Source organism: Dasypus novemcinctus, chromosome 3 (assembly GCF_030445035.2).
Source record: "Dasypus novemcinctus isolate mDasNov1 chromosome 3, mDasNov1.1.hap2, whole genome shotgun sequence".
NCBI lineage: Eukaryota > Metazoa > Chordata > Mammalia > Cingulata > Dasypodidae > Dasypus > Dasypus novemcinctus.
This window is the reverse complement of record NC_080675.1, coordinates 13771737-13789372: the sequence shown is the minus strand read 5'-3', so window position 1 is coordinate 13789372 and position 17636 is coordinate 13771737. Positions and strand designations below refer to the sequence as shown.

General features: G+C 38.6%; 1 protein-coding gene across 8 annotated transcripts in view; it reads left to right on the top strand.

Annotated features, from left to right (window-relative positions):
* UNC79 (unc-79 homolog, NALCN channel complex subunit) overlaps positions 1-17636 on the top strand; it is a 329268-nt gene that overhangs the window by 165181 nt on the left and 146451 nt on the right. For all 8 annotated transcript variants that reach the window (XM_058292338.2, XM_058292349.2, XM_058292334.1 and 5 more), the window contains exons 12-15: positions 3555-3784; positions 12817-12988; positions 14411-14641; positions 16687-16877. In XM_058292338.2, the coding sequence (XP_058148321.1) occupies positions 3555-3784; positions 12817-12988; positions 14411-14641; positions 16687-16877 (824 nt within the window). The remainder of the gene's footprint in view (positions 1-3554; positions 3785-12816; positions 12989-14410; positions 14642-16686; positions 16878-17636) is intronic.

Below are 17636 nucleotides of genomic sequence, written 5' to 3'. Positions count from 1 at the left end.
ATCTGTACCTGGGTGTGACTGAGTTATGATTAGGGTTTTAATTGGGCCACGTCATTAAGGTGCTGAGTCTCCACCTCTTGGTGGTTGGGGACTCACGGATAAAAGGCATGGCAAAGGACAGAGTTGGAGCTGTTGATGTGAGGGTTTTTGATGTTGGAGTTTGATGCTGAAGACTTAAACTGGAGCCCCAGAAAGTCAGCATCCAGAGGAAAGAGAAGCCAGCCCTAGGAAGGAAGGAATCTTGAATCCAGAGAAAAGCAAGCCCCAGAAACGTAGAAACCCAGGAAGCCTGAACTCTTGTCAACATCGGCAGCCATCTTTTTCCAAATAGACTTTGCTGAGGGCAGTAATTTATGCTTTATGCCCTGGTATCTGTAAGCTCCTACCCCAAATAAATACTATTTCTAACGCCCAGCAGATTTCTGATATTTTGCATTAGCACCTCTTTGGCTGACTAATACATTTCCTTCTGAATTATCTTCTCTTTTTCATAAAAAGAGACTGCTGGTTATTTGCTGAGTTTTCTCATTCTACTTCTTACTCATAGAATTTGGAAGTTGAAAAGCCTTTTCTTTTTGAACTATCTATCTCTGTTCCTTTCCATCTATGCTGGTGAAATTCCATTAAAATATTGTATGCTTTTATGCATCAATTTATAGACTCACTTCATTAAATAAAAGTCAAGGGTAAAAATCTCTTTGGGATAAGTTCTTCTATACCTTGGGCTGTCCAAGAATGCTGGGGACAATGACTTTAAGATTCTTAGAATCCTTATTGTTTAATGGAGCTGGTGAGGCATCCCCTTAATTTCCTTAGAAGACCTTTTGTCTGTCTATAGGTGGTCAGGTGGTACCTTCAACAGTTGGCCTGAAAATGTCCTCATCTAGATCTTGAGTCCATTCAGTACATGTTTCCTAGTTGCCACTTCCAGGGCAACATTGCAGCCACATTTCTCACCATTGCATAATAAGGGTCCTCTTGGCTTCATCTGCCAATAATATTTTCCTCACTTTCCTTTAAGCCCTAATCTAGGGCCCATCTTTCTTTCACTGACTGTCTCTTCCAGGCCCTTCCAGCTTCTTTTGGTCACAGAGCCAAAGTCTCATGTTTTAGGTTTTTATTACAGCAGCTCTTCACTTCTGGACTCTAAATTCTGTTCCAAGTTCTCCATAACAATCCACTCCAAACTTTTTGGAAGTGAGGACTATTTTATTATGATCATGGATTCTGTGGGTTGGGAATTTAGAAAGGCAAAGTGGAGATGACTCATCTCTGTCCTACAATGTTTATGGGAATCATTACAGTGAAATTTTGGGGGTTCTTGGGAGGGAGGAAGTACATTTTGGATGTGGGAGGAAAAGAAGTAAGTTGTGGCCAAAGGGCTGACTCTGAAAGTAGCAAATTCTTTGATTCTATTCCCATTGAGAGATGGAGTCTAAGTCTCCTGTCCTGAATCAGAGCGAGCTTGTGTCTGCTTTGACCAACAGAATATAAAGAAGTGACTCTGTGTGGCTTCTGAGCCTGGGTCATAAAAGGTCATGCAGCTTCCTCATGATTCTCTTGAAGCACTTGCCCTCAGGATGCTCCCTCTCAGAAGCCAGAGCCACGTTCCTATGAAGAGGCCACATGCAGCTGCTCTCCTGAAGGGTTCTAGTAGAGCCCATCCTTCAACCTTCCCAGCCCAGGCACCAGAATGGGAAGGGAAGTCGTCTCAGAAGTGGATTTCTGGTACCAGCTCTTCTAGCTCCAAGCTGTTAGAATCATCCCCAGGGATATAAGTCTTCCTAGTCAAGACCCCAGATACCAAGGAGCAGAGAAAAGCCACTCTGATCTGTGCTCTGTCTGAATTCTTGACCCACCGAATCCACGAGCATAATAAATGGCTGTTGTTTACACCACTAAGTTTTAGGGTGATTTGTCATGCAGTTGTAGTAACTGGACAAATCAATTTTGTTATTGTTTTTTGTTTTCCTTCTGTATGGACAGTGTGCCTCTTTACTGCTTTCACCTGGGTTGGACTATTCCCTCCACCTTGTCCTTGAGGTCTACATCTGGGCCCTTCTTCTCCACATTTCGTCTGCCAATTGAATGGCTCTCTCTAGCCCAGGCCAGACCAGAAGAATTGCCCAGATAATCCCAGGCCAAACTGCCAAATCAAAAAGCAAATAAATGGCTGAAGTAATAGCCAAAACTAGGTTTGGGGATGGGTTTTTTAAATGACATGATTGAGACAGAAACTGGCATGGAAGCAGGTGCTCTAATAACAAAAACTTAAACATGTGGCCTTGATTTTGGAAAGAGGGAGGAGGTAGATTCCGGAAGAACAGTGGAAAGACTGATGATAAAAGCTGGAGGAATGCCAAATGAGCTGTTAAGGGAAGCTAGAAAAGGCAGTGAAAAAATTGCCACTGGAGGCTTGAAAAATGGAGCGGTATATTTTGTACTAGTGAACAACTGGCAAAACTGTTACCTGCAATAACTTGGAAGGTAGAAGATATTCCTAACATCTTCTGAGATGTGACTAAGAAGATTTCTAGACAGAAGCCTGAAAGGACAAATTCATTTCTTTTAGGTGCATTTGAAAAGGTATGGGAGAAAAGAGAGAAGCTGAAGAGAGAGCCATTCAATAACAAATCTCCTTTGTTGATTATAAATGTAATCAGCCCTGCATGCAATCAACTAACTAATGATTTAAATGTGTGTGCTAAATATCCTCCCAGTAACAATCAGGCCAGGGCTTGCTTGACCAAACAACTGGACACTGTAAGCTAGTCAAGTTGACACATAAAATTAACAATCATAGGCATACTTTCTGACTGTCCTCCAAATTGCTTCACAGGCATGCTGCTTTATCCCTCTGCCTACTTGTCAGGTCACCTCTGAATATTGAATCTCTTTTGTGCCACATCACATTCATTCCTTTCCTGTAGTTGATGCCAATGGTTGATTCTTTGAATAGGTCTTGCTGTGTTTTGGTATGTCCTTGTGATAGCAATTAATGTATTATTTAGGTCTTTACAGAGAGTGTACTGGTGGAAGTGGGAAGGCCTGCTTTGGGGTCATCAGCTCAGTGCAGCATAAGTACCTACTTGTCCTTGAATCAGCAAGGAAAGAGGAGCTTCAATGGAAATCTGCTGTTTTATTGGTAGATAAAACACTTTTGAAAGAGTTAATTATTCCTTTCCTTCTCCAAGGTGCTGGGATGCTCTTCTCTCTTGACTACTATTTTAGTTATTTTCTTCTAAAAACTCTTGAAATACCACCTCAAAAATCCAGACTATAACTGAGTTAAATTTACAGCAGGTTTTCCAACAGAGCTTCACTGATATTTTGAATGTCTCTACCACTCACACTAATAGAAAACATTTCTCACCTTTGTTGTTAATTATTACTGAAAGCTAACTGGATTAGATACAGCCTGTATGTTGGAAACTATTGGCACTTTAGAAATGTCTTGTCATTTCCTGTGGCCCATTAAAGTTTCCATTTGTTCCAGTTACCACCCACATTTACTTCAGTGATGAATTTTAATCGATTTAACTTTTTGCTTCTAGAACTGCAGTTCCCATGTTAGAAGAGCGGTTGTCACCTGCTTTTCAGCAGGGTGCTGTGGTCGTCATGGAAATAGGCCTGTTCGGTATTGCAAAAGATGCCACTCAAACCATCACAGTAATGAAGTGGGTGCCGCTGCGGAGACCCACCTCTATCAGACGTCCCCCCCGCCCATCAACACTAGGGAGTGCGGTGCTGAAGAGCTGGTTTGTGCCGTGGAGGCCGTGATAAGGTAACGTGCAGCTGATTTGTAGCTTACCCTGAAAAGCGCACCTTGGCTTTGACCTCTCTCCACACACTGAGATTTGTAAATTTAATTCAACTGCAAATGCCCTCATGCTAGTGTCTCACCTTCCCACAGTGTTACAACGGTGATGTTTTAATTCATTCATTCAATAAATGCTTTTTATCAAATGACAGCTATGTGCTACTGTGTTAAGCACTTGGGAGACAAAAGAGAATGAAATGTAGTCTCTGCTGTCAAGTTCCTCCTGGTCTAGTAGAGACCATGAAAACTCAAGGGTGTAATTGTAATCCAGTTGGATGAGCACAGTTATAGCACTGAGTCCAGAAGTGTTAAGGGAAGGAAGGGGAGATGCCAATCAAAGTGAAGGGTGGGGCATAGGAGTATCTGGGTTTTTACTGACATGGGTGCTAGCCAGTGGGGAGAGGGCAAAGACGGCAAGTCAAACCAACCTGTGCACTACTAGTATGGAACAGGAAAACTCCAGGTAATTTGATATTGAGGAAAACCAGAGACTGTGCAGTAATATCCTGGATGGTGCTGGGATTTTCCCTTTTTATCACATGGCAGAAAAGGGAGTTTTAAAAATAATGACATCTACTTCCAGGAATATGGCATTGGAGTAGGTTGGCAGGGTTAAACTCTCTTATAAAAACAAAAGAAAGAGCAGAAGCTGCCTGAACTTGCTGCTTTGGGGATCAGCAGACCAGGAGAGTGTTGCACGCATTATCCAGGAGGGAGAGGGACAGAGAGATGAGGGGACTGAAATGAAAACCATGACTTACTTGCCCCTTGGCTGGCAATAGTGTCCATCCTCTACTTTTGAGGCAAACAGCAATGATAAAAACTGTGGCTGAGAATGGTCAAGAGGGAAAAAGACATTTTCCTCCCTGGGAAGAGGGAAGGTATGGTGGAGGGCTGAGTATAATTATTTCCTTAGGTGAGTTTGAACAGCAAGGTCCTGCTTTGAATCATGGATCTAGCTGGCCCAGAAGCACCAGCAAGTGGAAGTTGAAAGAGTCACCTCCATGGAAAGGTTTTCTGAAGAGCACCATCTGCTGGCAGGCTAGGAAAGTCAAGGAAGAAAAAGGCTTTTTTGGAGTCTCTCATGTACCTATCCCCAGGCCCCCTTGACTCTGGTCTGTGGGTACCTGGCCTATCTTGATAACTTAAGTAGGAAAATTAAAAGACTTAGAATAAGCTGAACCAAAAATCAAAGAAGAGCCACAAACAAAACCCTAGGAAAGAAAGAAATTAACCATCAGAGTAAATTCACAAACATAATCAGATGGCTAGATATCAGCAAAAAACTACAAGCCATACTAAGAAATAGGAAGCTATGGCTCAGCCAAAGGAACAAATGAAAAATCCTGAAGAGATGCAGGATTTAAATATAACTACTCAGTGATGTTCACACAAATCTCCTAAATCATTTCAAGGAATTGATGGAAAATATGGTTAAAGAGATAAAGGATATTAAGAAGACACTGGGTGAGCATAAAGAAGAGTTTGAAAGCTTGCAAAGAAAAGTAACATAATATGGAAATGAAAGACAAAATGAATGAGATTACATTAGAGGCATAAAAGAGCAGATTTGAAATGGCTGAAGAATGAATAAGTGAATTGGAGGACAGAGTATCTGAACTTGAAAAAATAAGAGGACAGAGAAAAGAATGGAAAAAATTGAACAGAGTTCCAGGGAATTGATTAACAGTGCAAAATGCACAAACATATGCATTATGGGTGTCCTGGAAGGAGAAGAGGATTGAAAAGAGTTGGTAAGAATATTTGAGGAAATAATGTCCCAAAATTTCCCAACTCTTGTGAAAAATATGAATATCAATACCCAAGAAGGATAGCGTACTAAAAACAGAATGAATTCAAAGAGACTTACTATGAGACACCTACTATTCAAATGTCAAATGCCAGAGATAAGAAGAGAATTCTGAAAGCAGAAAGAGAAAAGCAATTCATCACATACAAATAAGACTAAGTGCTGGTTTCTCATCAGAAACTATGGAGGTGAGAAGGCAGTAGTATGATATATTTAAGATACTGAGAGGAAAAAATTGCCAGCCAAGAATTCTTTATCCTGCAAAAGTGACCTTCAAAAAATGAGGTTGAGCTGAAGTCTTCACAGATAAAAAGAAACTAATGAGTTTATCACCAAGAGACCAGATTTACAAGAAATTCTAAAGGGAATGCTGCATCTTGAAAGGAAAAGGCAGGAGAGAGAGGCTTGAAGAAGACTGTAGAAATGAAGATAATTAGTGAAAGTAACTAAAAAGTTTAAAAGGACTGACAATAGTAAGATATGACAACAGAAAGCCAAAGGATAAAATGGATGATGTAAGTAATGCCTTTACAATAATAGCATTGACAGTAAGTGGACTGAATTCCCCAATCAAAAGACACACTGGCAGAATGGATAAAAAATATATAAGCCAACTTTATGCTGTCTGCAAGAGACTCACCTTAGAAACAAAGAAACAAATATTGTGAAAGTGAAATGTTGGAAAAGATATTCCATGCAAATAGTAACCAGAAAAGAGCTGGAGTAGCTACACAATAGAGGACAAAATAGTTTTTAAATGAAAAACTGTTTTAAGAGATGAAGAAGGTCATTTTATATTAGTAAGAGGGGCAATTCACTAAGAAGAAATATCAGTAATAAATATTTATGCACCTAATGTGGGTGCCCCAAAATACATGAGGCAAACACTAGCAAAACTGAAGGAGAAATAGACGTCTCTACAATAATAATTGCAGACTTCAATACAGTATTTGCATCATAAGATAAAACATCTTGTCAGAAGATGAATAAGGAAACAGAGAGGTTGCACAATATAATAAACGAACTAGACCTAAAAGACATATATAGTACATTGCACCCCCAAACAGCAAGTTATGCATTCTTCTCAAGTGCTCATGAATCTTTCTACATGTTGGGTCACAAAACAGGTCTCAATACATTAAAAAATATTGGAATTATATAAAGCATTTTCTTTGATCTAATGAAATGAAGCTGGAAATCAATAACAGGCAGAAAAATGGAAAATTCACAAATATATGGAGATTAAACAACACACACAAAGAAGAAATTGCAAGAGAAATCAGTAAATATCTTAAGACAAATGAAAATAAGAACACAACATATCAAAAGCTATGTGATATAGTGAATGCAGTGCTGAGATTTATAGCTCTCAATGTTTACATTATAAAAGAAGAATGAGCTAATTTCAAAGATCTAACTGCACACCCAGAGGAACTAGAAAAAGAACAGCAAACTAATTCCAAAGCAAGCAGAAGGAAAGAAGTAAAAGATTATAGCAGAATAAATGAATTTGAGAATATAAAACAAAAGAATTGGCAAAACCAAAACAAGACAAAATCAACAAACCCTTTGCTAGACTGATGTAGAAAAAGAGAGAGAAGATGGCAAATAAATAAAATAAGAAATGAGAGGGGGCCATTACTACTAACTCACAGAAGTAAAAGAGTTCATAAGAGGATACTGTGAACACCTATGTGTCACTAAACTAGACAATGTAGATGAAATGAACAAATTCCTAAGAATACACAAACAACCTACACTGACCCTAGAAGAAATAGGGAGACCTTAATAAACTAATCACAAGTAAAAAGATAGAAACAGTCATCAAAAACCTCCCCAAAATGAAAAGCCCAGTACAGATGGCTTCAAAGGTGAATTCTATGAATCATTCAAAGAAGATTTAATACCAATCATGCTCAAACTCTTCCAAAAAAATTGAACAAGGGAGAATGCTATCAAATTCATTCTGTAAAGCCAAGATCACCCTAATACCAAACACAGGTAAAGATACTACAAAAAAAATTTACAGACCAATTTCTCTAATGAATATAGATGCAAAAATCCTCAACAAAATACTTGTTAGTTGAATCAGCATATTAAAGTAATTATACATCAAGACCAAGTGGATTTTATGTATGAAACAGTGTTTCAACACAAGAAATCAGTGTAATAGACCACATTAATAAATTGAAGAAGAAAAATCACATGATCATCTCAATTGACCCAGAACAGGCTTTTGACAAATAGAGTATCTGTTCTTGATAAAAACACTCCAAAAGATAGGAATAGAAGGAAACTCTCTCTGTATATATGAAAAACCCACAGCTACCATTGTATTCAATGGTGAAAGACTGAAAGCTTTCCTGCTGAGATTGGGAGCAAGACAAGAATGCCCATTGTCACCACTGTTATTCAGTATTGTGCCAGAAGTTTAGCTACAGCAGTTAGACAAGAAAAGGAAATAAAAGGTGCCCAAGTCGGAAAGGAAGAAGTAAAACTTTCACTATTGACTGATGATATGATCCAATACCTAGAAAATCCTGGAAAATCCACAACAAAACTACTAGAATTAATAAACCATTTCAGGAAAGTGCAGGACACAAGATTTTTATGCAAAAGTCAGTAGCATTTCTATACATTGTTAATGAGCAACCTGAGGAGGAAGTCAGGAAAAAATGTCCATTTGCAATAGCAACTAAAAGAATCAAATATTGGGAAACGGACTTTGGCCCAGTGGTTAGGGCGTCCGTCTACCACATGGGAGGCCCGCGGTTCAAACCCCAGGCCTCCTTGACCCGTGTGGAGCTGGCCCATGCACAGTGCTGATGCGCGCAAGGAGTGCTGTGCCACACAAGGGTGTCCCCCGCAGTAGGGGAGCCCCACACGCAAGGAGTGCACCCATAAGGAGAGCCGCCCAGCGCGAAGGAGGGAGCAGCCTGCCGAGGAATGGCGCCGCCCACACTTCCCGTGCCGCTGACGACAACAGAAGCGGACAAAGAAACAAGACGCAGCAAAAAGACACAGAAAACAGACAACCGGGGCAGGGGAGGGGAATTAAATAAATAAAAAAATAAATCTTTAAAAAATAATAATAAAAAAAAAAAAAGAATCAAATATTTAGGAATAAACTTAACCAAGGACATAAAAGACCTACATTTAGAAAACTACAAAAATTGCTAAATGAAGCCAAAGAAGACCTAAATAAATGGAAGGGCATTCCATGTTCTCGAATTGGAAGACTAAATATTATTAAGATGTCAATTCTACCCAAAATGTTTTATAGATTCAGTGCATCCCAATAAACCTTCCAAAAGCCTTTTTCTTGCAGTAATGAAAAAGCCAGTTATGAAAGTTATTTGGAAGGATAATGGGCCTCAGTTAGTCAAAAATATCTTAAAGAAGAACAAAGTTGGAGAACTCTCAGTTCTCTACTTTAAAACATATTATTTAGAAACACTTGTAAAACCAGTATGATTCTGGCATAAAGATAAACAGATTGATCAATGGAATTGAATTGAGAGTACAGAAACAGACCCTTAAATCTGTGGTCAAGTGGTTTTTGACAAGGCTGTCAAACCCACCCAGCTGGGTCAGAACAGCCTATTCAACAAATGGTTCTAGGAGAATTGGATATACATAATCAAAAGAAGGAATGAAGAGCCCTTCTACAAAAATTAACTCAAACTGGATCAAAGATCTTAATGTAAAAGCTAGACTCATAAAACTCCTTGAAGAAAGTATAGAGAAACATCTTCAAGATGTTTGGTAGGTGGTTGTTTCTTAAACCTGACACCCATAGCATGAGGAATGAAAGAAAAGATAGATAAATGGGACTTCCTCAAAATTAAACACTTTTGTGCTTCAAATGACTTTGTCAAGATGGTGAAAAGGCAGCCCACTCAATGGGAGAAAATATTTGGAAACCACATTCAGTATGGGTCTGGTTTCCATGTTATATAGAGAGATCATACAGGTCAATGATAGAAAGGTAAGCAACTCAATAAAAATAGTCAAAATACCTGAATAGACATTTTTCCAGAGAGGAAATACAAATGCCAAAACCACATGAAAAGATGTTCAACATCAATAGCTGTTAGGGAAATGCAGATCAAAACTATAATGAAATAACATTTCATACTTTATAGGAGGACCATTATTAATAAAACAGCTGTAAGTGCTGGAGAGGTTGTGGAGAAATAGGAACAGTTCTTCACTGTTGGTGGGAATGCAGAATGGCGTGGCCTCTGTGCAAGACAGTTCTGTGGTTCCTCAGGGAACTAAATATAGATCTGCTGTATGATCCAGTAATACCCCTACTAGGAAAAACTCCAAAGAACTGAAAGCATGGGTGCAAACAGTTATTTGCAAACTGATGTTCATAGCAGCATTATTCAAACTTGCTAAAAGATGGAAGCAATCCAAGTGTCCATCAACTGATGAGTGGATAAACAAAATGTGGAGTCTACATACAATGAAATACCACTCAGCTGTCAGAAGAAATCAAGTTGGGCTGCATATGACAACATGGATGATCCTTGAAGATATTATGTTGAGTGAAATAAGCCAGACAAAAAAGGACAAATATTGTATGATCTCACCAGTATGAACTAAGTATAATAAGAGAATTCATGGAGTTAACCTCTAAAGTATGGGTTACTAGGCAATAGAATGAAGGTTGAGAAGGGGGAGCTGGTGTTAATGTATGTAGAATTTTTAATAAGGGTGTAAATTTGTGGAAATGGATAGAGTTGATGGAAACACATTATGAGTATAACTAAAAATACTGATTTATAAATGTGATTATGGCTAAAAGGTGTAGTCTAGGGATGTAAATGCCAATTGAAAGAAAGCTGGAGGATAATCTAGGGCCTGAATAAAATTGTGAACTTGGTGGTATGAGGATTGTTGTTTATAGTACAAACTCAAGAGTGTTCCATGAGCTAGAACAAATGTATGTCACTATTACAAGGTGTTAAGAATATGGTGATACATGGGAAAATACAACTAATGTAACTTATGGAGTATAGTTAATTACTGTAAAATTTTTACATCAGTGGCAAAGAAGGTACTATAATCAATGATGAGGGTCACCAATGGGGGTATAAAAGGGTATGGGATATTTTCTTTAAAGATTTATTTTAAAAATTTATTTCTTGCCCCTTCCTCTGCCCGCCCCCCCCCCCCTCGCCCCAGTTGTCTGTTCTCTGTGTCCATTCACTGTGTGTTCTTCTGTGTCCGCTTGTATTCTTGTCAGCAGGAATCTGTGTCTCTTTTGGTTGTGTCATCTTGCTGAGGCAGCTCTCCATGTGTGTGGCACCACTCCTGCGCAGGCTGGACTTTCTTTTGCACTGGGTGGCTCTCCTTATGGGGTGCACTCCTTGCACATGGGGCTCCCCTACGCGGGGGACACCCCTACTTGGCACAGCAGTCCTTGCATGCATCAGCACTGTGTGTGGGCCAGCTCCACACGGGTCAAGGAGGCCCTGGGTTTGAACTGTGGACCGCCCACGTGGTAGGCGGATGCTCTATCTGTTGAGCCAAGTCTGCTTCCCTAGGGATATATTCTTTTGGAGTAATGAAATATTCTAAAATTGACTGAGGTGAAGGTAGTACAAATCTGATGAACTTGAGTGTACATTGTAGAAGGGTTGTATGAGGCATTGGACTGTATAACACAGTGAACGCCATGGTGGATGATGGACTGTGGTTAACAGTACAAATATGAGATCCTTCTCTCATGAACTGTAGCAAATATACAGTACTAATATATGGTGTTAGCAATAGGGTGGTTTATGGGGAAAATACACCAAATGTATAGTTGGCAGTAATGTTTTAAGGATGTTCTTTCATAATCTGTGAAAAATGTTTCCCAACAATGCAAGGTGTTGATGGTGGGGTGATGTATAGGAATCCTGTATGTTATGCATAATTATTTTGTAAACTCACAACTTCTCTAATAAAAACAAAATGAATTAGCTCAATATTCTTTTAAAAAATGATGACTCTACAGTTCTCTTTTTGTATAGTATTCATTGAAGCAATATTTTTAAAAGTTAAAAAATAGTATTAGCCTGTACGTGTTTAAGGTTAGGGACTCAGTTTTTCATTTTTCTTTTATCCCAGTGGTTGACATATTGTGATTTAAATACTATAAATATTTGCCAAATAAAACCTTACAGAATGTTTGGAAAAGACTGCTCCATCCCCCAGGATAAAACAAAAAGCCAAAACGAAAACCAAATCACCCCTACTGCCATCATCATCATCAGTTTTGCACAAGTTCTAGTTTTAGTCAAATGCATGTTTTGTTTATGTAACTGTAATCCCTGTGTAGCCATGATCCTTTTTGGTAAAACATGATACCATTAGTTCTTTTCTATGTTTCCATATAGTTTCCACATTTATCATTTTTTAGTGGATACATAATATTTATCTAAATACATCTTATTTTTCTCTTTATTTTCTTCTGTCATTAGTCATTTAGATTACTTTCATTTTTTTTCTATTATAAATAACTGGGAAAATATTTTTGTGCAAAGTGTTTTTCCTGTATTTTTAATTTATGTAGGGTAGATTTGAGATGTGAGTTGACTGGGTAAAAGGGTATGAATATTTTACTTCCTCTTGATATATTACCAAATTGTCTTTTAAAGTGTGCCTGTGAATTTACAGTGCTGCAAGAAATTGCTAGGTTTTGCTGGCCAACATTAGGTCTTATTACTATTTTTAATGATTATGTGTTTAGCAGATTGAAAAATTAATCTTCATTGCTTTACTTTCAGATTTTCAAGTACTAGATATCGAATATTTTCTGTTTGTGTACAAGTTGCTCAGTTTCTCCTTGAATCGTGCATTTTTTTGTCCACTTAGCTTCAAGATAGATATAGGAGACACGATAACTTGTAGTGGGATAGCTGGTGAACCAAAAGTCAAAGTCAGAAGTCAGTTCTGCTTGACTCTGATTGTAGGAAGTAGCCTTTTTGTACTTCAGTTTATTTATCTTTGAAATGGAAATGGAGTACAAAATAATAAAGAAATGGAAGTAGTCCTCCTGGACTAACTCCCACCCATCTGGAAGAGAGCAATTAGTGATGCTCGAATATTCAGGAAGTAATCGGCTTTAGACTAGGTGGCAATCTATGATGTGTTTCAGAGGGTCTCATTTGAAATAACTCCTCTCTTGCAGCTTGTTGAAAGAAGCCGAGTTCCATGCAGAGCAGCGGGAATACGAACTGAACCGCCGGAGGCAGCTGGGGCTCTCCTCTTCCCACCACTCCTTGGACAATACTGACTTTGATAACAAGGACGATGATAAACATGACCAGCGACTACTTAGTCAATTTGGAATATGGTTCTTAGTAAGAAAAAGAAGTTAACTATTCTCCACTTTCTTATTTCTCATTCCAAGATTGCACCGATGAGGAATGTCTTCTGTTCTTTTTAAAGAAGTAAATAGTAGTGACAAATTGAACTTAGAAATGTGACTCTGTACTCTAGGGCAGTGGCTTTCAACCCTGGGCTGCACATTAGATTTACCTGGGAAGCTTTAAAAAAACAAATAAAACAATACAAAACAAAACAAAAAACGGTGCCCAGATCCCACCCAGACAAATAAAACCAGAATGTTTGGTATTAAAAAAACAAAACAAAACAAATAAAACTCCCCGGCTGATTCTAATGAATAGACAGGTGTTGAAACCTACTGTACCAGGGCATAGATGGATTGAAATGCGCATTTTGGCAGGAAACAAATGGGAAAGTTGCTGGATATAATGTCAAACACTGGATTTGATGTAATTTACAGATAATTCATATCCTGACATTTATATGTATGGATTAAAAAAAAAGTTCAGTCCCTTTGGAGCTTTTTGTGTGTTTAGACAATGTCTGTGAGAGCAGCTAAATAGAAATTACAGCCAGACTAACCAGTGTGATCCTTTTAGCAGGGAATGTGCTTGCTCTTGACTTATTCACCTGCAATATGCAGTCAGTCGAGATCAACATACAGCCCCAAAGTCCCAGGCAAGCTGAATCTACCAGTCCTACAAAGAAGCAAGATACTGTTTTTGCTCTTTGGAGACATGAATTAAGTCACCATTGTGGTGCATCTGTCTTATGCTTTCACACGGTTCCCTGAAAAAGTTTTTACAAAATTAGGCTTTAATTGTTGATTTCTTCTGTCTTGCTACCTGGAACTTATGAGCTAACCACAGTGACTGTCACTGTGAACGCTTTTGAAGGCAGAGACAGTGTTTTGTTTCTTTTTTTGTGTTCCTGGAGCCTACTACAGTGCTCAATGAAAGTTTATTTCAGAATGAATGAATGAATGATGAGCTATTTTAAGGTGGCTGTTGCAATGTGGAGAGTTCGGAGGAGGTGGTTCATAGTGACAGAGTTATTACTGATAGAGAATTCTTAGCTAAATCTGATAATTTTAGAACTGATTATTATTTTTTAACAGAAGGCTTTGATGAAATATTTTATAGACAACTTGTTAAAAGCATTTATCTTGTGTAGATTACATAATAGGTTTTTTTTGATTAGAGAAAAGGGCTTATTGGAAGGAGAAATATAGAGGTGAAATTATTGTTGCAATCCCTGTCTTCCTGTAGAAGGGAACACGGTTTCCAGGATAAGCACCTTATCATTTATAAAACTGCCTATTTTGAATGGATTTTTCTGGGACCTTTTTTTCTTTTTTTCTGTCTTTTGATGTGCATGTACTAATTACGTAAAGAAGGATGGAGGCTGAAGCAGGGCTCTAATCTGCCCATTTCCAGGTGAGCCTGTGCACACCCAGTGAGAACACACCCACGGAGAGCCTGGCCAGGCTGGTGGCCATGGTGTTCCAGTGGTTTCACTCCACGGCATATATGATGGATGACGAAGTTGGGAGTTTGGTGGAAAAACTGAAGCCTCAGTTTGTCACCAAGTGGTTGAAGACAGTATGTGATGTTCGCTTTGATGTCATGGTCATGTGCCTTCTTCCCAAACCAATGGAGTTTGCCAGGGTAAGTGGAGACCTAAGGCTTCAACCCTGGTGGAGAGAAAGAGCACTGCTTTCGCCATTAGACCATTAGTGTCTGTAGAAAAGGAACATCTCTCCTTATTTTAGTCAGTGCCGCTCAATGGATCTATTTTAGGAACTATTTTACACAACATGCTGCTTTGATGTTGGTTTGGGATTGGGAAAGGATGGATGGCAAGACAGTTTGTGGGATATCTTTAAGAATTTAAGAGAATATTTTTTCTTGATACAGATGAATATTTTTGCTAAGAACCAGAAAAAACAAGAAGGGTCTGTATGAGATTGCTAGGGCTCTGTCCTTTTCTGGACACCCTTCACTGGCTACCCTTCAGTAAGAGGCAGTTCCAGTGGTTTCACATATACTCCTGGAGATGAATGGCAGGCATTCCTGCCCTGCCATTTGAAATGCCAAAAAGGTTCAGGGACTGCCAGAATGTTCTTTTACCTCTGATTGGTAGGACAAATACTTCTTGCTTTTGCTTCAGTGGATCACAGGCTTCAAATGTACTGTGGGGAAGAACCTATATTTCTGGAATACAATATAATTTATGTCTAACCTAGCAAGGTGGGTACCCAGAATCAGTTTTCAGAAGCAATACATGAAATTTTTTTTCAAGGTATTTTCTAAGTTTTATTTTTATTTGTAATCTTCAGGTTACTTTCAAAAAGGTTTTGAGACAATTTTCAGTTTAATACAGTTTTAAAATAAGGCATTTAAGGAACACAGACCATCTAAAGGAGTAGCTTTTATTTGATTTCCGAGACCCAGAGCATTCTGTGCATTTGTGAAAACGTACTTCTTTCTTCTTTGGTGCCACCTTCTGACCGTATATAAAATGAATTTTTGCATAATGGAAATATCCCGTTTCCTGACATTCTTTGTTTTCTGTTATTATTTCTTTTGGAATAGTGAAGGAGTGGTGTGATCTGAAAGACAAGAATAAATGATTATGTGGCCAAAGGAACCTCAGCTGTGATACATCCCAGGATCTCAACATTATCAGTACCAGCTCCTCTGAGTCTGTGCTGTAACCACCACAAAAAAATTCTGGAAATAGTCACTTCTTTAAACTGTTTAGTCACTTATCTAGGATTTTGGTCAGTATGGCACCAAAGAGATATTGAGATTTAAATTGAATATTGATTTGATTCTTTGAGTTAACTTAGAATTCTAGATGCAATAATAAAAATTTTAAAATTAGGTTCATTTAAAATAAGGTAATTTCCCACATATTTTGTGTTGTGTGGAAAAGACTCAAGATCAGCAACCTTTGCTCCTTTGATGCTTACAATAATCCATATTGTAGCAGTTTGACATTATTTTTGAATTCCAAATATAGCGATTGGATTATGTTTGAAAAAAAAAATTAGAGGCTCTTTGTCTAAGAGCATGATTGTAAGCAGAACTTAAATTCCTCTTTTTAAAGTGTTTTTCTGCCATATAAAATGAAGATGCTATCTTAAGTAGTAAAACATGCCAGTCTTTTTTATTCATGGATTCAATCAGCCTTTGACATTCTTAGGAAAAGATATAGTGGCAGAATATGCAGGATACATGTAAAAAAAGCACTCTATTCTGTTTTATTTTCCATAATGAAAAATCTTCAATACAAAGTGTACAGTAGTAGAAACCCGTGTTCCTCTGAAGCACAGGTTTAACTGCACATATTGTAATGGGTTTGTCAGACTTAGGAAATAATAACGTTCCAGAAGTACGTTCATCCTGTCAAGAATAAATCTTTGGAATTTTAAGTCATGTGTTTCGGAGAATCTGCAGTGCAATAGTCCAAATTTAATTGGGTATTAATACTTGGGCCTACTCATAGCTACTTTTCCCTTTTCATAACTAATTGATCCTTGTGGTTCGTCAGTTCTTACAAAGCTCACTCTGAAGGTTTTTGTCTTAGCATTCAGATGTAATGGATCTTGGTATTTTTCTGTACTCATTTCCTGTAGGAAGTCCTTGAGTAATAAGGACATGTAACAAGTGCATTTTTTTGTTCTTCTCTGTGGCTTTGGAAATCCTAGGTTGGTGGATACTGGGATAAGTCCTGCAGCACAGTGACCCAGTTGAAGGAAGGTCTCAACCGCATCCTCTGCCTGATCCCCTACAATGTGATCAGCCAGTCCGTGTGGGAGTGTGTCATGCCTGAGTGGCTAGAAGCCATCAGAACAGAAGTCCCAGATAATCAGTTGAAAGAATTCAGGGAAGTATTAAGGTGGGTAAGTAGTTCGATGAACTCCTGTGATTATACACTTATCATTCATTGAGCACTTTCTGTGTGCTTTTTAACAACCCTGTGGAGAAATTTAAAACCCACGCCACCCAAATGAAATAGCTGCTAGAAATCATGATGATTTAGAAGTGTTCCAAAAAGATTTTGCTTTTGTGGAATAATAAGTAGGCACACCATATTGTTTGCTTTTTTTTTTCAAATATAGTTATGATTTGGACCCATGGTGGGGAAAGTGCAAAAGGAAAATGTATTTTTTATTTATTATTTTTATTTTATTTAATATTATTATTTTTTAAAAAGTACTTTTTTTCTCTGCCCTGCCCCCTACCCATTGTCTGCTCTCTGTGTCCATTCTTTGTGTGTTCATCTGTGTCTGCTTGTATTCTCATCAGGCGGCACTGGGGATATGTGTCTCTTTTTGTTGTGTCATCTTGCTGCGTCAGCTCTCCATATGTGTGGCACCACTCCTGGGCAGGCTGTGGTTTTGTGTGGGGTGGCTCTCCTTGGACAGGGGCTTCTCCTTGTGTGGGGTCACCCTTAGGCGGGGGCATCCCTGTGTGGGCCAGCACTCCTTGTGTGCAGCAGCACTGTGTGTGGGCCAGCTTACCCCACGAGCCAGGAGGCCCTGAGTATCGAACTCTTGGACCTCCTATATGGTAGGCGGATGCTGTATCTGTTGAGCCACATTCGTTTCCCTATTTATTATTTTTAAAGCATTGAGGTATATTCACATACCATACA